Genomic DNA, 15,616 nt, shown 5'->3' with positions numbered 1-15,616 from the left:
CACAAGAGACTGAAGTGAGCAACCAGGAAGATAGGAACAAAACCAGAAAGAGTGGAGTTGTGGAGCCAAGTGGGTAAGTATGAGCTAGATGAAGGAGGGAGTAGACAGTTGTATCACTTGCACCTGAAAGTGCACATAAAAGGAAGACCGTGAATTGGCATTTGGCAACCTGGAGACCACTAAGCACTGACAAGAACAGTTCCAGGGGAGCAGGTAGAATGACAGCCCTCCTGGAATGAGTTGCAGAGACAAGATGGAGAGAGACAGGGCGTACACACAGCTTCCTAATGGAGGTGATTGTTTTCTTTTATAATAACAAAGAAAAGAAGATAATAACTGAATGTGGGGAATGGAGGCAAAAAAGGCTTTCTATGTATTTTGTTTGGGAGAAACAACAATATTTGTGTGTGCTGGCAGAAAACCTCCAGGAGAAAAGGGGAAACTGAAAGAGAAAGAGAAGAAATGAGACAGAATTGCTAGAGCACTTTCCATGGGTAGGTGCAATTGGATGGAATCTAGTGCAACAGTAGATGGGCTGCGTTTACATTCTACTATACAAAGTTCTTAACATGCTCTTTAGCACTTAATAAAGGCTCAAAACTGACAGATATTAAACCACCAAATGCCAACTGAAGAGACTAGGATAATGGGATCTTTCAGTTGCCATGCAGCAACGACACTGAGTAGATTAAAGAAAGAAAGATGAATAGAATAGTGACAATGAGATGAAGATCATCAGAAGCAACACTGAATCACAGTGACTAGCACTTAGGATATTGATCTGATAGTGAATGGTACCTAACAGAGAGAAAAAAGGAAGAATTATTTCATGGGGTGAGTCTGCCATAACCATGATCACACATGGCACTTGACTCCTCAGAGATGCTTGCTGGGTTGATGACTTCATTATCTTGCCCTTTATAAATTTGGCATGATGAAAACCCATTGTCTGTTACCTCACAAATGTTGAATTCATAATATTATTTCTGTGTACTTTTCATATTCTTCCACTGACTTTTACTGATTCATAAAAGGCTGAGCAGTAAAGCAGTGATGGAGAACCTGAAAGGAAGGTGGGTGGTTAAAGCTTCGCTGCCTTTTCCCCTGGGAACCATATGGGTTGAAACAATGACAGTCTAACTTATGTTCCTAGTATGAGCCCAACTATATGCCAGGCTTTGAATGAAATACAGCACACTTACCTCTCAGCAAATATGAAAATTTAGGAAGCCACATTTTGTTATTGAATACTAGTATTTGTTCACTCTTATAATAATTGTACTTCACTGAGATATCATGGGTAATGAATTCAATGCATCATGTTGCTGCACTTAATTCAATATAAATTTGGAATTCTATTCTTCTGAAAAAAAGCCCCAGGCCTAATAAAATCAAACTTAAGAATATGGCAAACAATATGACAGCACTTCATTATAAAAAAAAATCAGTATAAATGTGAAAACTTTCAATTTTACAATGCTGAACTCAAAAACAAAACACCAAAAGCATTATAAACATAGAAAGCCTTACATATTCACTGTGGAGATACCCCTGTTTCTTTCTCACAGCTCTTTCAGTCCTAGGATGACTGCCACTGACGTTGTAGAAACTCTATCAATTTCCTTTTTACTTAACTCAAGTCATTGGGTCTTTAATCTAGAATTATCTTTTTTTCATGTTTCAAAATTGTAAAGTTTATTTCCTGAATTTTTTTCAATAATTTTAGTAAAAATATGTTATTCCTGAAGAGCAAATGATCAACTACACTATGCGAGAAGGCCAAAAGCAGGAAAGCAGGAAGTTGGCACTTAACTGTGGATTGGCCGTTATACAAATGGCCACTAGAAAATTTTATCTTAGAGTTAGACAATTACCCTAAATCCAGCCCACTACATGGATTTAGTAAATAAAGTGTTGTTGGAACACAGCCATGCTCATTTGTTGATATATTGTCTATAGTTGCTTCTGCAAGGCAAAGTTGAGTAGTTGTAAGACCACATGGTTTACAAAGCCTAAAATATTTGCCATCTGACAGTTTACAGAACATCTTTGCCAATCTCTAGTTGAACTAATAGGTGATAGCCTTGTCAAGCAATGTTTGTTGAGTATAATTTTGTGGCCATATATTACATAGCCAAATGCCAGGCAGAAGGAATCAGATTATGGATCAAGTCATCACCTAAGAGTATTCAGCTCCAATAAAAATAATATGTGCTGTAATTGAGAGTAAGATTTTTTACATTTCGCATCGACTGCTTAAAATCAGGATTTATCAAGTGAATTTCTAATGGGTAGCAGGCATCTACAAATTAAATAAACTTTCTTTTTAGGTTGTCATGGAAAGAAAATTTTTCCAAATCTCTATATCAAAATGCAAGCATTTGAAATGCATTTTTGCCCTTGTAAAGTCTATGGTTTTTATAACTTCTTTCTACTCCATATATAGTTTCAGAGGATCAAAACCTCCCAGCACTTTTTACCTTACCATTAAGGGTTTTGGAAAATATGAGAGAATTCTTAAAAGATTATCCTTAGATATTGTCATTTATCTGAAATGTCAGTGTGTAGCTTCTTTCCAATGCCACATGTGCATGGAGAAAAATATGGAGCTGAGTAATCCACCAAATGCTGGTTTGTTTCCATTGTGAATTTTTAAAGTCCTAATTTTTGTCTGTCCTAAGCAAAAATTGAAACATTTTAATTCCTTGAATAGAGTACTATAGTAAGTTTATAGTTGCTGTATCTCAGACAACCTATATTTAAGGAAAGAACATTCCTAATTCAATTTACACTGATGTCTAGAAACAAGACGTATCTGCAGGCAAAGATAAGAAAAACATGCAGGGGTACACAGTGATAGCTCTACTTAAATAAATAAAGTTTGGGTACTAGTGATTAGGTACACAGGATTATTATATGTTTAATTGGCTAACATGCCAATTTGGAATTACTTCTAGTCACATTTAATTGGATTTGGAATCTCTAGAGAAAAGAAATAAAGAGAGCTAGCAAAGAAATAGTCATAAAAGTAAACTGTTTTTATAAAGGGTGTGAAGCAATGAATTAATATCCATTGCATGATAGTTTTTTATATCCCCTCAGCATAAGACTAATGCAATGATTGTACACACTAGATACTAAAATGAATTCAATTATACACAAAGTTGGGGGGAGGGGATTGTTTGTCCAATTGAAGAATTTTTATTTTTAATTTTAAGAAGGTTAATTTAATCAGAGATGAGTAATCTGTTACTGTAATAAAGTCTGATATATTTAAATATCTGCCTAATAATTGGTGATATATGCTATACTAGGTTTGAAGACATTTAATCCATAAATATATTATTCTATAAATGCTTTGAAGCTTAATACAAAACAACCAAAACAAAGCGTGCCCTTACAGTCTTTAAACACTCTTACACTGTGCAATAGGGAAAGCGTCTAGAAGATAAATGGCTTATTCCTTCTCTCTTACAGTTTTAGTTTGGCTACAGAAAAAATCACACCTACTTTCTGTATTCTAAAATGTGCTTTAGGTTTTTCTTAATTTTAGACAAATGGAATTTATGCATTACAAAATCTTCTTCAGTATTTGTGCATTCTGCCTATTATGGCTTTCCTTCTGCCTTATAAATTTGTTTATTAAAAATGTGTTCTCATTCTTAGGAGTGCCATGATTGCTGACTACATGTTCTGGCTCGGTGGAGGAAGTGAACAGTGTGTAAGCAACCTCATCAAACTGTATTGGCAGGTAAAAATTGATGTCCCAACTAGGGAGGAGGAGCCCATCTCATTTTTAGAGCCAAAATGAAGGACTGGTCCTTAAAAGACTGTTAAAAAAGGTGGCTCTGGGAATATCAATCAAAAGGACACTTACCCAGTAGTAATGTATTTATAATGAAGTAGATCTTTCTGAGACTAATTTTAAGGGCAAAATTCAAGGTTGTTAACCCTTAGCCCATATTTCAGTTTTACAACACAACATAAATTTTAGATATCTCGGGAACTATTTTTCCAGGCGTGCTGTTATAATGACATGATTTTTTAAATATGGACATTTTATTTTCACAGATTCTTATTAATCAATGGCCTATGAAAGCATTTGTAGAAGTAATATCAATTACATAATGAAAGATAAAGCAAATATCAGATGCATTGTTGGGTAGCTTTTACTATTTAAAACACTTAACCAATAGCAAGTTTCCTTTTCATTTATTATTCAAAACAGTGGCAAGTAACTGTATTAAAGTTCAATTAGATGTCAAAAATAAAGGCATAATTTCTTAGAATTATAAAGAGAACTTACAGTTTGCTGATTCAGTCTCCTTCACAACATATGAATCTGTTTTTGCCCTATCTTTCCCAGACAAGTTGTCCACAACCTTCTCCTAAAATATATTTAAACTGAAGAGCTCACTTGCCTCACCCCCTCAGGAAAAAAAAAAATTCAGTGTAGTAAGTATCAAGGTTTTTCCTCACTTTAAGTGGCTTTTCACTCCCTAAGAGCTTCCATTCAGTGGTTCCCAGTGGAAAACCATGGACCAAATGGAAATTCATTTCCAAATGAAATTTTTCATATATTTCAAAATTTAGCTACACATACGTACCCTCTCTTACATATCTTCACTTCTCCAGACTACGTGAGGATTTTCTGCCTTGTGTTTCAGGATGGTTTTATGTGATTGAATATGAGCCATTTGAATCAACTAGAATAAAAGCTGCTAAACCACTAATGGGGAAGTAAGAAATAATGAGCAGCAGCCTTCTGATGCTTCCTGATTTTTCCCACACTTCCACTATTGTATCTCATCCTTTTAGTAAGCAATATTGTTTGCCATATAAAATTCCTGGTAATTTCTATGGTTCTATCTAAATATTTGAAGCTCAATTTACCTACTATAAAAGATATAGTCCTAGCATACTTGAAAGCTGTGGGTTTTTCCTTTCTTTTCTTTTTTTTTTTTTGGAAAATGGTTTACTTTCGGGGAGACAGTATTTTCTTTTCATAAAAACCATCGATTTTCTGGTAATTCTCCAACTTTCCTAAAAGAATCTGTAACATACAAACTGAAATAATTGCCTATGGGCATGTAACTAAATAATTGTAAAGATTTAATAGGTGTAAAAAATAAGCAAATAATATGGGCTGTACATATATGCAAAAAAGACTAAGTATTTTAGACATTTCTTGAGAGAGGCAAGAAAAGAGTTGAATCTTATGGATTAGGCAATATTCCACATGTCTGCCCTATAGTAGGTTCCCAATAGATGTTTGGCTCAAGTTGTTAATTTAATATTGTTAGGTTAAGCAAACATAAATTGTGTACCTGCTGCACTTTCTACAGTGAACTAGAAAATAATAGATCTGATACTGGTATGCTGTAAGACAAATTAAGAGCTTGAAAGTTTTATAAATAAAAGTGTTTTCTGGTTTTTTCCACTTTCAAAGAACATTAATATCCCTATTGTATTTACTTCAAACTAAGAAAATAATCTCCACTTATGAATACATGCATGTTTATAATATAAAAAGGAATTAAAACGAGTATTTTACTACTTACATTAAAAAATAATAAGAAAAGCATACTTTGCATTATTCTTCTCATTTAATTAAAAGTAACCTATAGAGTAGAAAAGTGTTCCTGTCTGAAGCCAGTTATTATTCAGCATAAGCTCTAACATCAATCAGTAAGAGCACCTAGGCGAGGTAATTTCTTGCTTTGGCTAAAGGAGCTTCAACTGGAAAGTAAGGGATAAATGACATAAAGTATTTGAGAGATATATTCTTAAAGCCCACTTTCCTAGTAAAACTGCACCCAAAATTTTAGGTTCATCCAAACTAACATCACAAATTTTAAGGAAAAAAGAAGCAACGTAATTACAAATTACATCCTGCAGTTAAACTCCACATACTACAACCCTCTACTTAGGCCCAAACAAGCAAATCACACCATTCTCTCATCAGTGGCACTTTCTTCTGCTCCCCTGATCTTCATTCAAAAGTATATATCCCACCCCACCCCCAAACCTGGTTCTGTCCTAAATAAGGATTTTGGATATGCCATGGAGTACTCAGTCCATACATCTATAGAAACAGAGATGCCCTGCTACCCAGTGCACCCTGGAAGTTACACTGATCAATTTAAGAATATTCGCAAACATCACAGACTAGAGATTTTATCTGCACATATGATTGTAGACATCCACTAAGTCTTAACAGACGTGCACTATTTTCACCTACTTTGTAAGATAAGAAGTAACTATGTACAGACAGTCCCAAACTTAAAATGGTTTATTTATGATTTATTGACTTTACAACAGTGCAAAAATATACCTGCACAACCATTCTTTTTCACTTCCAGTGAAAAAGTAACTATTTTTGTTACTATTGAATGCTATACTTTTCTAGTACACCATTCAATAGTTAGAAGAGGTATTCAGTATTTTATTATGAAATATGCTTCACATTAGATGATTTTTCCAAACCTGCGCACATTTAATGTAAACTAGGCTAAGCTATCATGTTCAGTAAGTTAGATGTATTAAACACATTGTCAACTTACAAAGGTTTATTGGGACATAACCCCATTAAGTGTAGGATGACCTGTTAATGTCCTTTTCAAGTACATAAAATCCCTACCTCTCTGGTTGGTTAATCTCTCACAGATTCTTAAATACAAAAGAACATATCTTTGCTTTGGCAAACTCAAGAACACCTTTCAATTGTATTAGGAACACTTTTCATATCATAAATCTAGCAAGGGGGAAAAGCTATAAATCTCTATACTATATGACAGCTCACACTGGGATATATCACTCCAAATAAAAGTGTTTGCACATGTTATTCTATAATAGCATTGCCTCTACAGAGCTAGAGAGGGTTGAAAATAACTTGTGATGACTCTACTTGAATACAGTGCCTCTACAAACTGATACTCAATCTTCATTTATCAGCCGTCCTCCTAGAGAATACCTTGAGACCTCCTCACAAGTCTACACTAATTATCAAAATGCAAAGTACCTAGTTATGCTAAGAATTAGAATAAAAACAGCTACCTTTTGGTATTTATATATTGATCCTGAAATAATATTATTGCAAGAATTTGTCCAGTTAGGCCTATATCAAGACTATCTCAGTAATTTGTTCCAATTTTCAGATCAACAAAAGATAAACCTCATAAGATATAATCCATTTGCCAAGTGTCCATAGATTTTTGTTCCTGGAAAATCTCACTTCCCATTTCCCAAACCCTTAGGTCCAGGACCAAATTTAATAGCATCATGAAAACAAAAGCTCTTCCCTCCTTTTCCACTACCCTGTCCCATTCTCCCACATTCACTTTCAGCCATGTTTTTATCCACAAATTTTGTCACATATGTGGATTTCTTTTCTGAAATTTGAGTAACAGAACTAATCCTAGTCTGCACTGCTCAACAAAGTAGAGAGAAAAAAATGCTAACAGCTAATTTTGTTTCAGAAGTCCACAAAATGAGTGCACAGAGAAACCCCATTAAACAGGGGCAAGCTGCCTAATCAGCTCATTCCCCACCTTAATTGTACTCTATTTTTTATGCAGTTTGCCACCTTCAAACCTTAAATCTGAAATCTCAGAGTCCTCTGAGAATCTGATTCAGTTTACAAGCATCTATTGGAACAACACTCATACACACACACACACACACACACACACACACGCACACACACACATGCACGCAGACACACTATTTACCTCACTGCTTTGGAAACTGGTCTCCACGTCAGTACCAAAGCAGAATTTACAGAGAATTGCGGCTCTCCCACTATTGTAAGAAAATAGTTGTGATTTTTTTCTGGTATAAGAAATTGAATATTTGACATCATATCAATTTCAATATTTTATTTTAATGGCCTAAAATGTAAAGCTCTGATTCACAAAATCTGTTAGCCATAAAAGAGAGTCAGAACTCTGATGGGCCATAACATCTCATACGTGTAAACATCCATCAAAAATACCAACACTTTCTCATTGAATTCATATTACATCATTTTGTTTGTCCTCAAGTCAATGAAATCATCTTTGCTAGGCCTATAGCAAGGCTCTCTATGTTGGCAATTTGTTCCCATTTTCACAGTAACAAAAAAATAACTCTCATAAGATATAAGCTATTTGCTAAGTGTCTAGATTTTTGAACCTGGAAAATCTCAAGATTTTTTTGATCTCACCTCTAGGACTGGGAAATTCATGTTATTTTCCTCCTGCCATCTCCTTTAAAGTAGCTTGTCAGCCCAAAAATGCTCATGGTTCAGCATTTTCAATCCAAGAACTTGCCTCATTTATGACATTAGCCATTATAAAGTTAGCCCTTCAATGAACTTCTCACTATCCAATTGTTCTGAAAAGTTTTCTTTCTTCTTAAAACAATAATAAAAGAATTAACCAAACTAAATCATATGTAAACCTCTTTTCTGGATTCCTATGAAATTCTCTAAATAGGAAAGAAGTTCATGGTGTGCTCTTGCATCTGGACAAAGAGATCCTGAAAATTCACTGATTTGCGCTTTTGGCTCTGAGGAAGTTGAAGGCTTTCATAACAGGAGAAAGACCTCTTTGGGGATTGCTGGAAGAGCTGTGGACACTAACACTGGCCCATGTAGAGAGTCTGACGTGGAGCCTCTTTCTTCGGTGAAGCAGTAAGGGCTGAGGAAGTGCCAGCACAGGTCCTCCATCTGTGCAAAGAACAAGAATTCCCATCCAATTCAAGTTGTACTTGGCATTGAAATGTTCCCCATCTCAAAACTATGAATGGCCTTCATGGTTTCCAAAGGCAGCTCACCGGATAAAACCAAGAGCTAATTACAATGAGAGACAAAAGATTTTCCCCACCTATGTGCTCAAAGGAGATAATACACAGCCTATGAGTCCCTCAAGCCCTCCTAAGACCTCAGGGGTTCGCAGGCTATGAGTTAAGACCCCTACACTATTCCTTCTCTTTATATCATTCTTGCTGTCATAAGAACCCCTTTTCTCCTTGATATCAGACCTCATAAGAGACATTTGCTACTTCCAACACTCAAAGCAGAAAAAGAGAAAGAGAGAGAGAGAGAGAGAGAGAGAGAAGGAAGAAGCTCCAGAATGTTAATGTCATATAGAGCCTCCATAAACTACATGGTAGTCATTCAAGTTTGAAACCTTTCCAACTCAGTGTGTTCAGACTCCTTTTAAGTCAATGAATAATGTTCTTCTTTACTCTCAAACTGTATTTGCCATTCATTTACCAAGTATTTATTGAGTGCCTATGTGTAAGGCACCATGCTCTGTGTTGAGGTTATGGTATTGAACAAAATACGCATTGCTCTGTCTTCAAGGAGCATACATTATGTCCTTTCTTATCCACAATTTCACTTTTTTTAGTTTTAGTTACCCATGGTCAACAGTGGCCTCAAAATACCACTTGGAAAACTCTAGAAATAAACTATTCATAAGCTTTAAATTGTATTCCTTCTGAGTAGCACAAAGAAATATTCAGCCATTCCACTTCACTCTACATAAATGATCCTTTTTTCCAATGTATCTGGGCTGTATATGCAGCCTATCCATTAGTCACTTAGTAGCATTCTCAGTTTTCTTATAAACTCTCATAGCACTTCAGTCCTTGTGTTCAAGTGACATACATACTTAGCAATGGCCCCAAAGCATAGAAGTAGTGATTCTGGCAATTCTCAATGCCAGAGAAAAGTTGTAAGATGCTTCCTTTAAATGAAAAGATAAAAAGTACAACAAGATGTTTAGAGAGACAGAGAAGCTACAGTTATAAAACTTTTATGATATTCTTATAATTTTTATTTTATTATTGTTGTTATTCTCTTACTCTTCCTAATTAATAAATAAAGCTTTATTATAGCTATATACATAGAGAAAAAAAACTATTCTACATAGGGTTAGGTACTATCTGCAGTTTCAGGAATCCACTGAGGATCTTATGAGTAAGGAGTCTAATGTATTTTACCACAAAATATTTACCAGGGAGAACTACTAGACTGTAATGTAGTTAAATTATCCATTACTTTTTGTTCATCTTTCTTCCATGATACCATCAAAATGCATAACTCAAAAGTTATTTTTTAAACCAGTCCATCACATTAAATATTGATTTGATATGAAATTCAAACCAATAATGCCTGACATGAAAATATTTGGCCAGCATAGTTTTGTAGTTAAGAAACTCAGTGATTATGCAAAGAAATGTTAATTACTCTGATTTGCTCATTATGCATTGTATATATGTATCAAATTATCATATTGCACCTATACCCAATAAATATGTACAATTATTTGTTGATTAAAATTTACAGGCATCTATATATGCAAGGGATGATCTAAAAATAGTCATTGCTGGCTGCTTGGTAACAATGGGGAAGATAATGGCTGCCTGAGCAAGGTCTGGAAGCAGACGCTGGGGTAGAGGCGGGTCTCAGCCAGCCACTCATCCGAGAGAGCTTGAAAGAGGTGGCAGCCGAGGCGCGGAAGAGCCTCAGCGGAAACGGCTGAACTAACCAAGTCCGATCCTGACCTTAAAACTGAAGCAGAGTGAAGAAAACTAAAATCCAATTTATTGTATTTCAGTACTATGTCATAACAGTCAGATAATTTTCCACTTGTTCATCAAGATGGAAAATTCAGATTCTAATGATAAAGGAAGTGGTGATCAATCTGCAGCACGGCGCAGAAGTCAGATGGATCAATTGGATCGAGAAGAAGCTTTCTATCAATTTGTAAATAACTTGAGTGAAGAAGATTATAGGCTTATGAGAGATAACAATTTGCTAGGCACCCCAGGAGAAAGTACAGAGGAAGAGTTGCTGAGAAGACTACAACAAATTAAAGAGGGTCCACCACCACAAAAATCAGATGAAAATAGAGGTATATTTTTCTTTGGGAGGTGGTGATTCTTCAGAGGATGTGTCTAATGGTGACTCTATAATAAACTGGCTTAGTTCTGTCAGACAAACTGGAAATACGACAAGTGGGCAAAGAGGAAACCAATCTTGGAGAGCTGTGGGCTGTACTAATCCAAACAGTGGTGATTTCAGATTCAGTTTAGAGATAAATGTTAACCGTAATAATGGGAACCAAAACCCAGAGAATGAAAATGAGCCATCTTCAAGACGTTCTGGTGGAGAAATTACAGAAAACAATAGCCAAAGGCCAGTGGAAAATCCACGATCTGAAGCAACATCTGCAAGACCATCTAGATCACAACGAAATTCAACTGAAACATTAACAACAGAAATCCCACCTGCTAGAGGTCAGAGGAGGGCAAGAAGTAGGAGCCCAGACCATCGGAGAACCAGAGCCAGAGCTGAAAGAAGTAGGTCACCTCTGTATCCAATGAGTGAAATTCCACGAAGATCTCATCATAGTATTTCATCTCAAACTTTTGAGCACCCTTTAGTAAATGAGACCGAGGGAAGTTCTAGAACCTGGCACCATGTGACATTGAGACAACAAATAACTGGGCCTGAGCTGTTAAGTAGAGGTCTTTTGGCAGCTTCTGGAACAAGAAATACCTCTCAAGGAGCAGGTTCTTCAGACACAGCCATCAGTGGTGAATCTACAGGATCAGGACAGAGACCTCCAACCATAGTCCTTGACCTTCAAGTCAGAAGAGTTCATCCTGGAAAATACAGACAGAGAGATGGCATAGCTAGCAGAAGTCGGTCAAGGTCTCAGACACCAAATAACACTGTTACTTATGAAAGTCACTGAGGAGGTTTTAGGCGTACATTTGCACTTTCTGAGTGGGCAGGTGTGAGAACCTATGTCAGTACCATCAGGATTCCCATTCGTAGAATTTTAAATACTGGTTTAAGTGAGACTACATCTGTTGCAATTCAGACCATGTTACGGCAGATAATGACAGGTTTTGGTGAGTTAAGCTACTTTATGTACAGTGATAGTGATTCAGAACCTAGTGGCTCGGTCCCAAATGGAAATATGGAAAGGGTAGAGTCACAGAATGAAAGAGGGAGTTCTGGTGGTGGTAGCAGTTCTGGTTCCAGTTCAAGTTCCAGTTCCAGTTCAGGTTCCAGTCCTAGTGAGAGGGTCAACATAGGGCCCCAGTCACATTTGATGAAAGTGGCTCTTTACCCTCCCTTAGTCTGTCTCAGTTTTTCCTCTTAAATGAGGATGATGATGACCAACCCAGAGGACTCACCAAAGAACAGATTGACAACTTGGCAATGAGAAGTTTTGGTGAAAACAATGCATTAAAAACCTGTAGTGTTTGCATTACAGAATATGCAGAAGGCAACAAACTTCGTAAACTACCTTGTTCTCATGAGTACCATGCCCACCGCATTGATCGCTGGTTATCTGAGAATTCTACCTGTCCCATTTGACACAGAGCAGTCTTAGCTTCTGGTAACAGAGAAAGTACTGTGTAATTAACATCCGAACTCTCAGCTATGTAGCTGGTGTAGTGATGGGCAAACAGGAATCACTTGCTTTATGTCCACTTTTTGAGTGGTGCTTAGCTTAAATGTAAAGTAACATCTGAATTGAGTCATTTCTTTCTGAAAGAATCATGTCCTTCAGTTTTCATTTCAGAATAAAAAGAAATATTTTTTTAAAAATAAAATACATAAAAATAAAAATAGTCATTGCTTAAATTTTAAAAATAAAAAATACATTACCATTAATCTCCCTCAAAAATACTCTCCCTAGACTCAAATACACTTATACCATCATTCATGCCATTTTCTAAAGCAGTTCTGGAAGTTTTATTTCATGTTTACAAAGTGTAATCAAAAATACTCTGGGGTCGGGGATTTAGCTCAGTGGCACCGCACCTGCCTTGCAAGTGCAAGGTCCTGAATTCGATCCCCGGTACATATAAAAAAAAACTAATACAAAAATACTGTGAATGGTGCTGCAAAAATGATCCAATGGAATGACAGGCTTGTAAAAACATCATGTGTCCTCATCCACTTTATTCACCAGATCTGGCACCAAGTGACTTGTGGCTCTTCCCCAAAGTCAAAATGATAATGAAAGGCAAACATTTAGAATCATTTCAGGACATTAAGTCAGCCACAACTGAACAATTAGACATGAAAGAGGTCTTGGAGACATTTCAGAAGGTGGCAAGAACAGTGTGTTTGAAGTGAGGAGGAATATTTTGAAGGGGATTAGTAGCAATTTTTCCAAAATATTTTTAATTTAAACACACACCATATTTTCCTGTTACACTTGATGTGTGTGTATAAAATACAAATATATTGTGTGTCTATATATATTCACATATTCAAGGAGAGGAACTAAGCAGGTCACAGTGGCCAGCCTCAGAAAGCAAAGATAAATATCTCATGATAAGTGTACACTGTCTTTAAAATTAAAAAGAACAAAGGTAAAAAAGAAATTCAGTGATTATGAATTCAATGAATGTTTCTCTGTATGTGCATGCGTTTTAAGTTCACAAATATGGACAAGTTTTGTGCTTCTGTTAAGATTGAATTCACCTGAAAATTTGGAGAATATTACAGATTTTCAAGAGACTTTAGGCTCATGGTATCTGTGCTCATGGGAGCTTCCATGCAATTCCAAGCTTTTGGATATTAGTTTCTTCCTTCCAACATGACAATCAGAAGAGCAGCAAGCTAATAAATGTCTCTGCATGGACCAGAGATTGATGCAGGATAACTTAAAACTGCATTTAGGCTAATAATGAAGACTAATTATTTCTCTCCTGTTCTTTCCAATTTTTTTCTTTATATTGCAAAGTCATCCCAATATTAGTCATTTTCTTGGTGAAAATCTTGATCTCAACCTCAGAATAAAAGTAATATCTTCAACATGAAATTACAGGCAAAGTAAGGTCAAAGAACCAGAAACATTTGTTATTATCCTTCACAAAACACCTACATTTTCTGGAGAAAAAATATGTGTTTGCTCTAAAGACTGGCTTCTGTGTGAGAAAGTTTTCCACAGAGAAGAACAAAATAGAAATGCCATATGAGCATTTCTCTTAATAGCCTATATTTATAGTCCATTTATTTATTTATTTGGCCTTTTCAGATAGAGAGTTTATAAAATATTTGGACAGGAAATGTCTGAAAGCAGCGCAGGCTCTACAGAATTTGGGTTAGACATAACTTGAGAAACACAAAAGCACTTTCCCAAAAACATTTCACCAATCAATTGCCATGTATTGGGTTTAAATTCTCACTATTTGTCAATAAGTTTTAGTCTCTTTCATGCGCAAAATACATTTTATCTGGAAATGCTTGACTCAGTAATAGGTGACCTCTTTACACAATTGTAGAAATCAGTTTATTTGGGATTTCTCAGTTTCCTTTGAAAAGTGAAAGCAGCATCTTGAAGTAAAAGAAAAGATAAGCTCTGATTAGGAAAACTGACAAGTGACCCAGACATAGGGTGTGTGGGCCAAGCAGAAGGACCCTATTAAGGCATGGATATCTGAGCTCAATTTTTGCAACAAAGGAAGCAAAAGGAAACAGGCAGCCTTAGGCAGTAATAAAAAATCAATCCTGAGATTCAGGACAAGAACTTCTAGTTCAATGCTGCAACTTAATCTTGGATAAGTCACTTCATTCCTGTATGAACCAGCTACTACCATAATAATGCTGTATAACAATCCACTCTAAAACTCAGTGATTTACGATGCTAAGCAGGTTGGCCCAGGTTCAAATGATGAAGACCAGCCCTGGCTAGGCTTGGCTCCCAGCTGCAGAGGGCCAAGTGTGTTCCACATGTAGTTCTTCCCCCTTCCAGCAAAGGTTTCAGGCTATATGTTTTTCTTATGACAAAATATAGGCTGACAAGCAAGAAAGCCACACTATATAAACATATTTTAAACCTCTCCTCATATCATTCTGGCTAACATCACAGTAGCTAAAGCAAGCCACACAATCAAACCCAAGGCCAAAGGGTAAGTTCTTCCACCTACCACAAAGCTGTAAGAAAAGCATGTGTTTGATACAGCTACAGGGAGGTAAAAAATTAAGACCAACAATTCAATGTAGCACCAGGGCTCTAAGCTTCTGCTTCTCTATGATGAAAAGTTGGCCTGGATCAGTAGTTCTTAAACACTGGCCTACTGTCCAACTTCACTAGAGTTATTTGGGGAAACATTTAAAATATTATATCTGGTGGGGCCCTGAATACTGTACTTTTTTCCTATTGTTCCTCCTCTCTCCAGGTGATTCTGATGCATAACATGTGTCTAAGACCATTCCAAAGTTTTCAAACTAATGACCAACTTATGCTATCATACATACAGTTTATCTGGTGCTGCCCTTGGCGCAACAATAGAGCATCAGATGCCCCCCACACATGATTCCACCTACCTGGCAATGCAGCTAACATAACCATTAGAATGAGATTCTCCCCTTCATCTCTCACGATGTAGATAACCTGCAGAAGGTCAGACATCTTCTGCTTCCCATTGTTAACTGTTCCTAACTGCTGCACCCTTCTCACCATGAGATACCAGGTTTTTCTGCCCACCCCTTGGCCCCTAAACAAAGTCCTTAGCTGTTTCAGTATCCTTCCCTGCATTCAGTGTTACCTCTAGATGACATGGGCTTTGTGATATTTTTAAGGCACTTGCCTACAAA

The 15,616-nt window shown here is 36.4% G+C and overlaps 1 protein-coding gene and 1 pseudogene across 2 annotated transcripts in view; both read left to right on the top strand.

Moving 5' to 3' along the window:
• Spata16 (spermatogenesis associated 16) overlaps positions 1–15,616 on the top strand; it is a 232,536-nt gene that overhangs the window by 157,155 nt on the left and 59,765 nt on the right. For both annotated transcript variants that reach the window (XM_004834609.3, XM_087186515.1), the window contains one exon: positions 3,667–3,751. In XM_004834609.3, coding sequence (XP_004834666.1) covers positions 3,667–3,751 — 85 coding nt within the window. The remainder of the gene's footprint in view (positions 1–3,666; positions 3,752–15,616) is intronic.
• On the top strand, positions 10,474–12,424 carry LOC106010663 (E3 ubiquitin-protein ligase RLIM pseudogene; annotated as a pseudogene).

The sequence above is a fragment of the Heterocephalus glaber genome, unplaced genomic scaffold (genome assembly GCF_053883595.1).
Source record: "Heterocephalus glaber isolate CG9 unplaced genomic scaffold, H.glaber_assembly_v1.0 deba00001504, whole genome shotgun sequence".
Lineage (NCBI taxonomy): Eukaryota > Metazoa > Chordata > Mammalia > Rodentia > Bathyergidae > Heterocephalus > Heterocephalus glaber.
The sequence above is the reverse complement of the archived record's forward strand: the minus strand, read 5'-3'. Positions and strand labels throughout refer to the sequence as shown.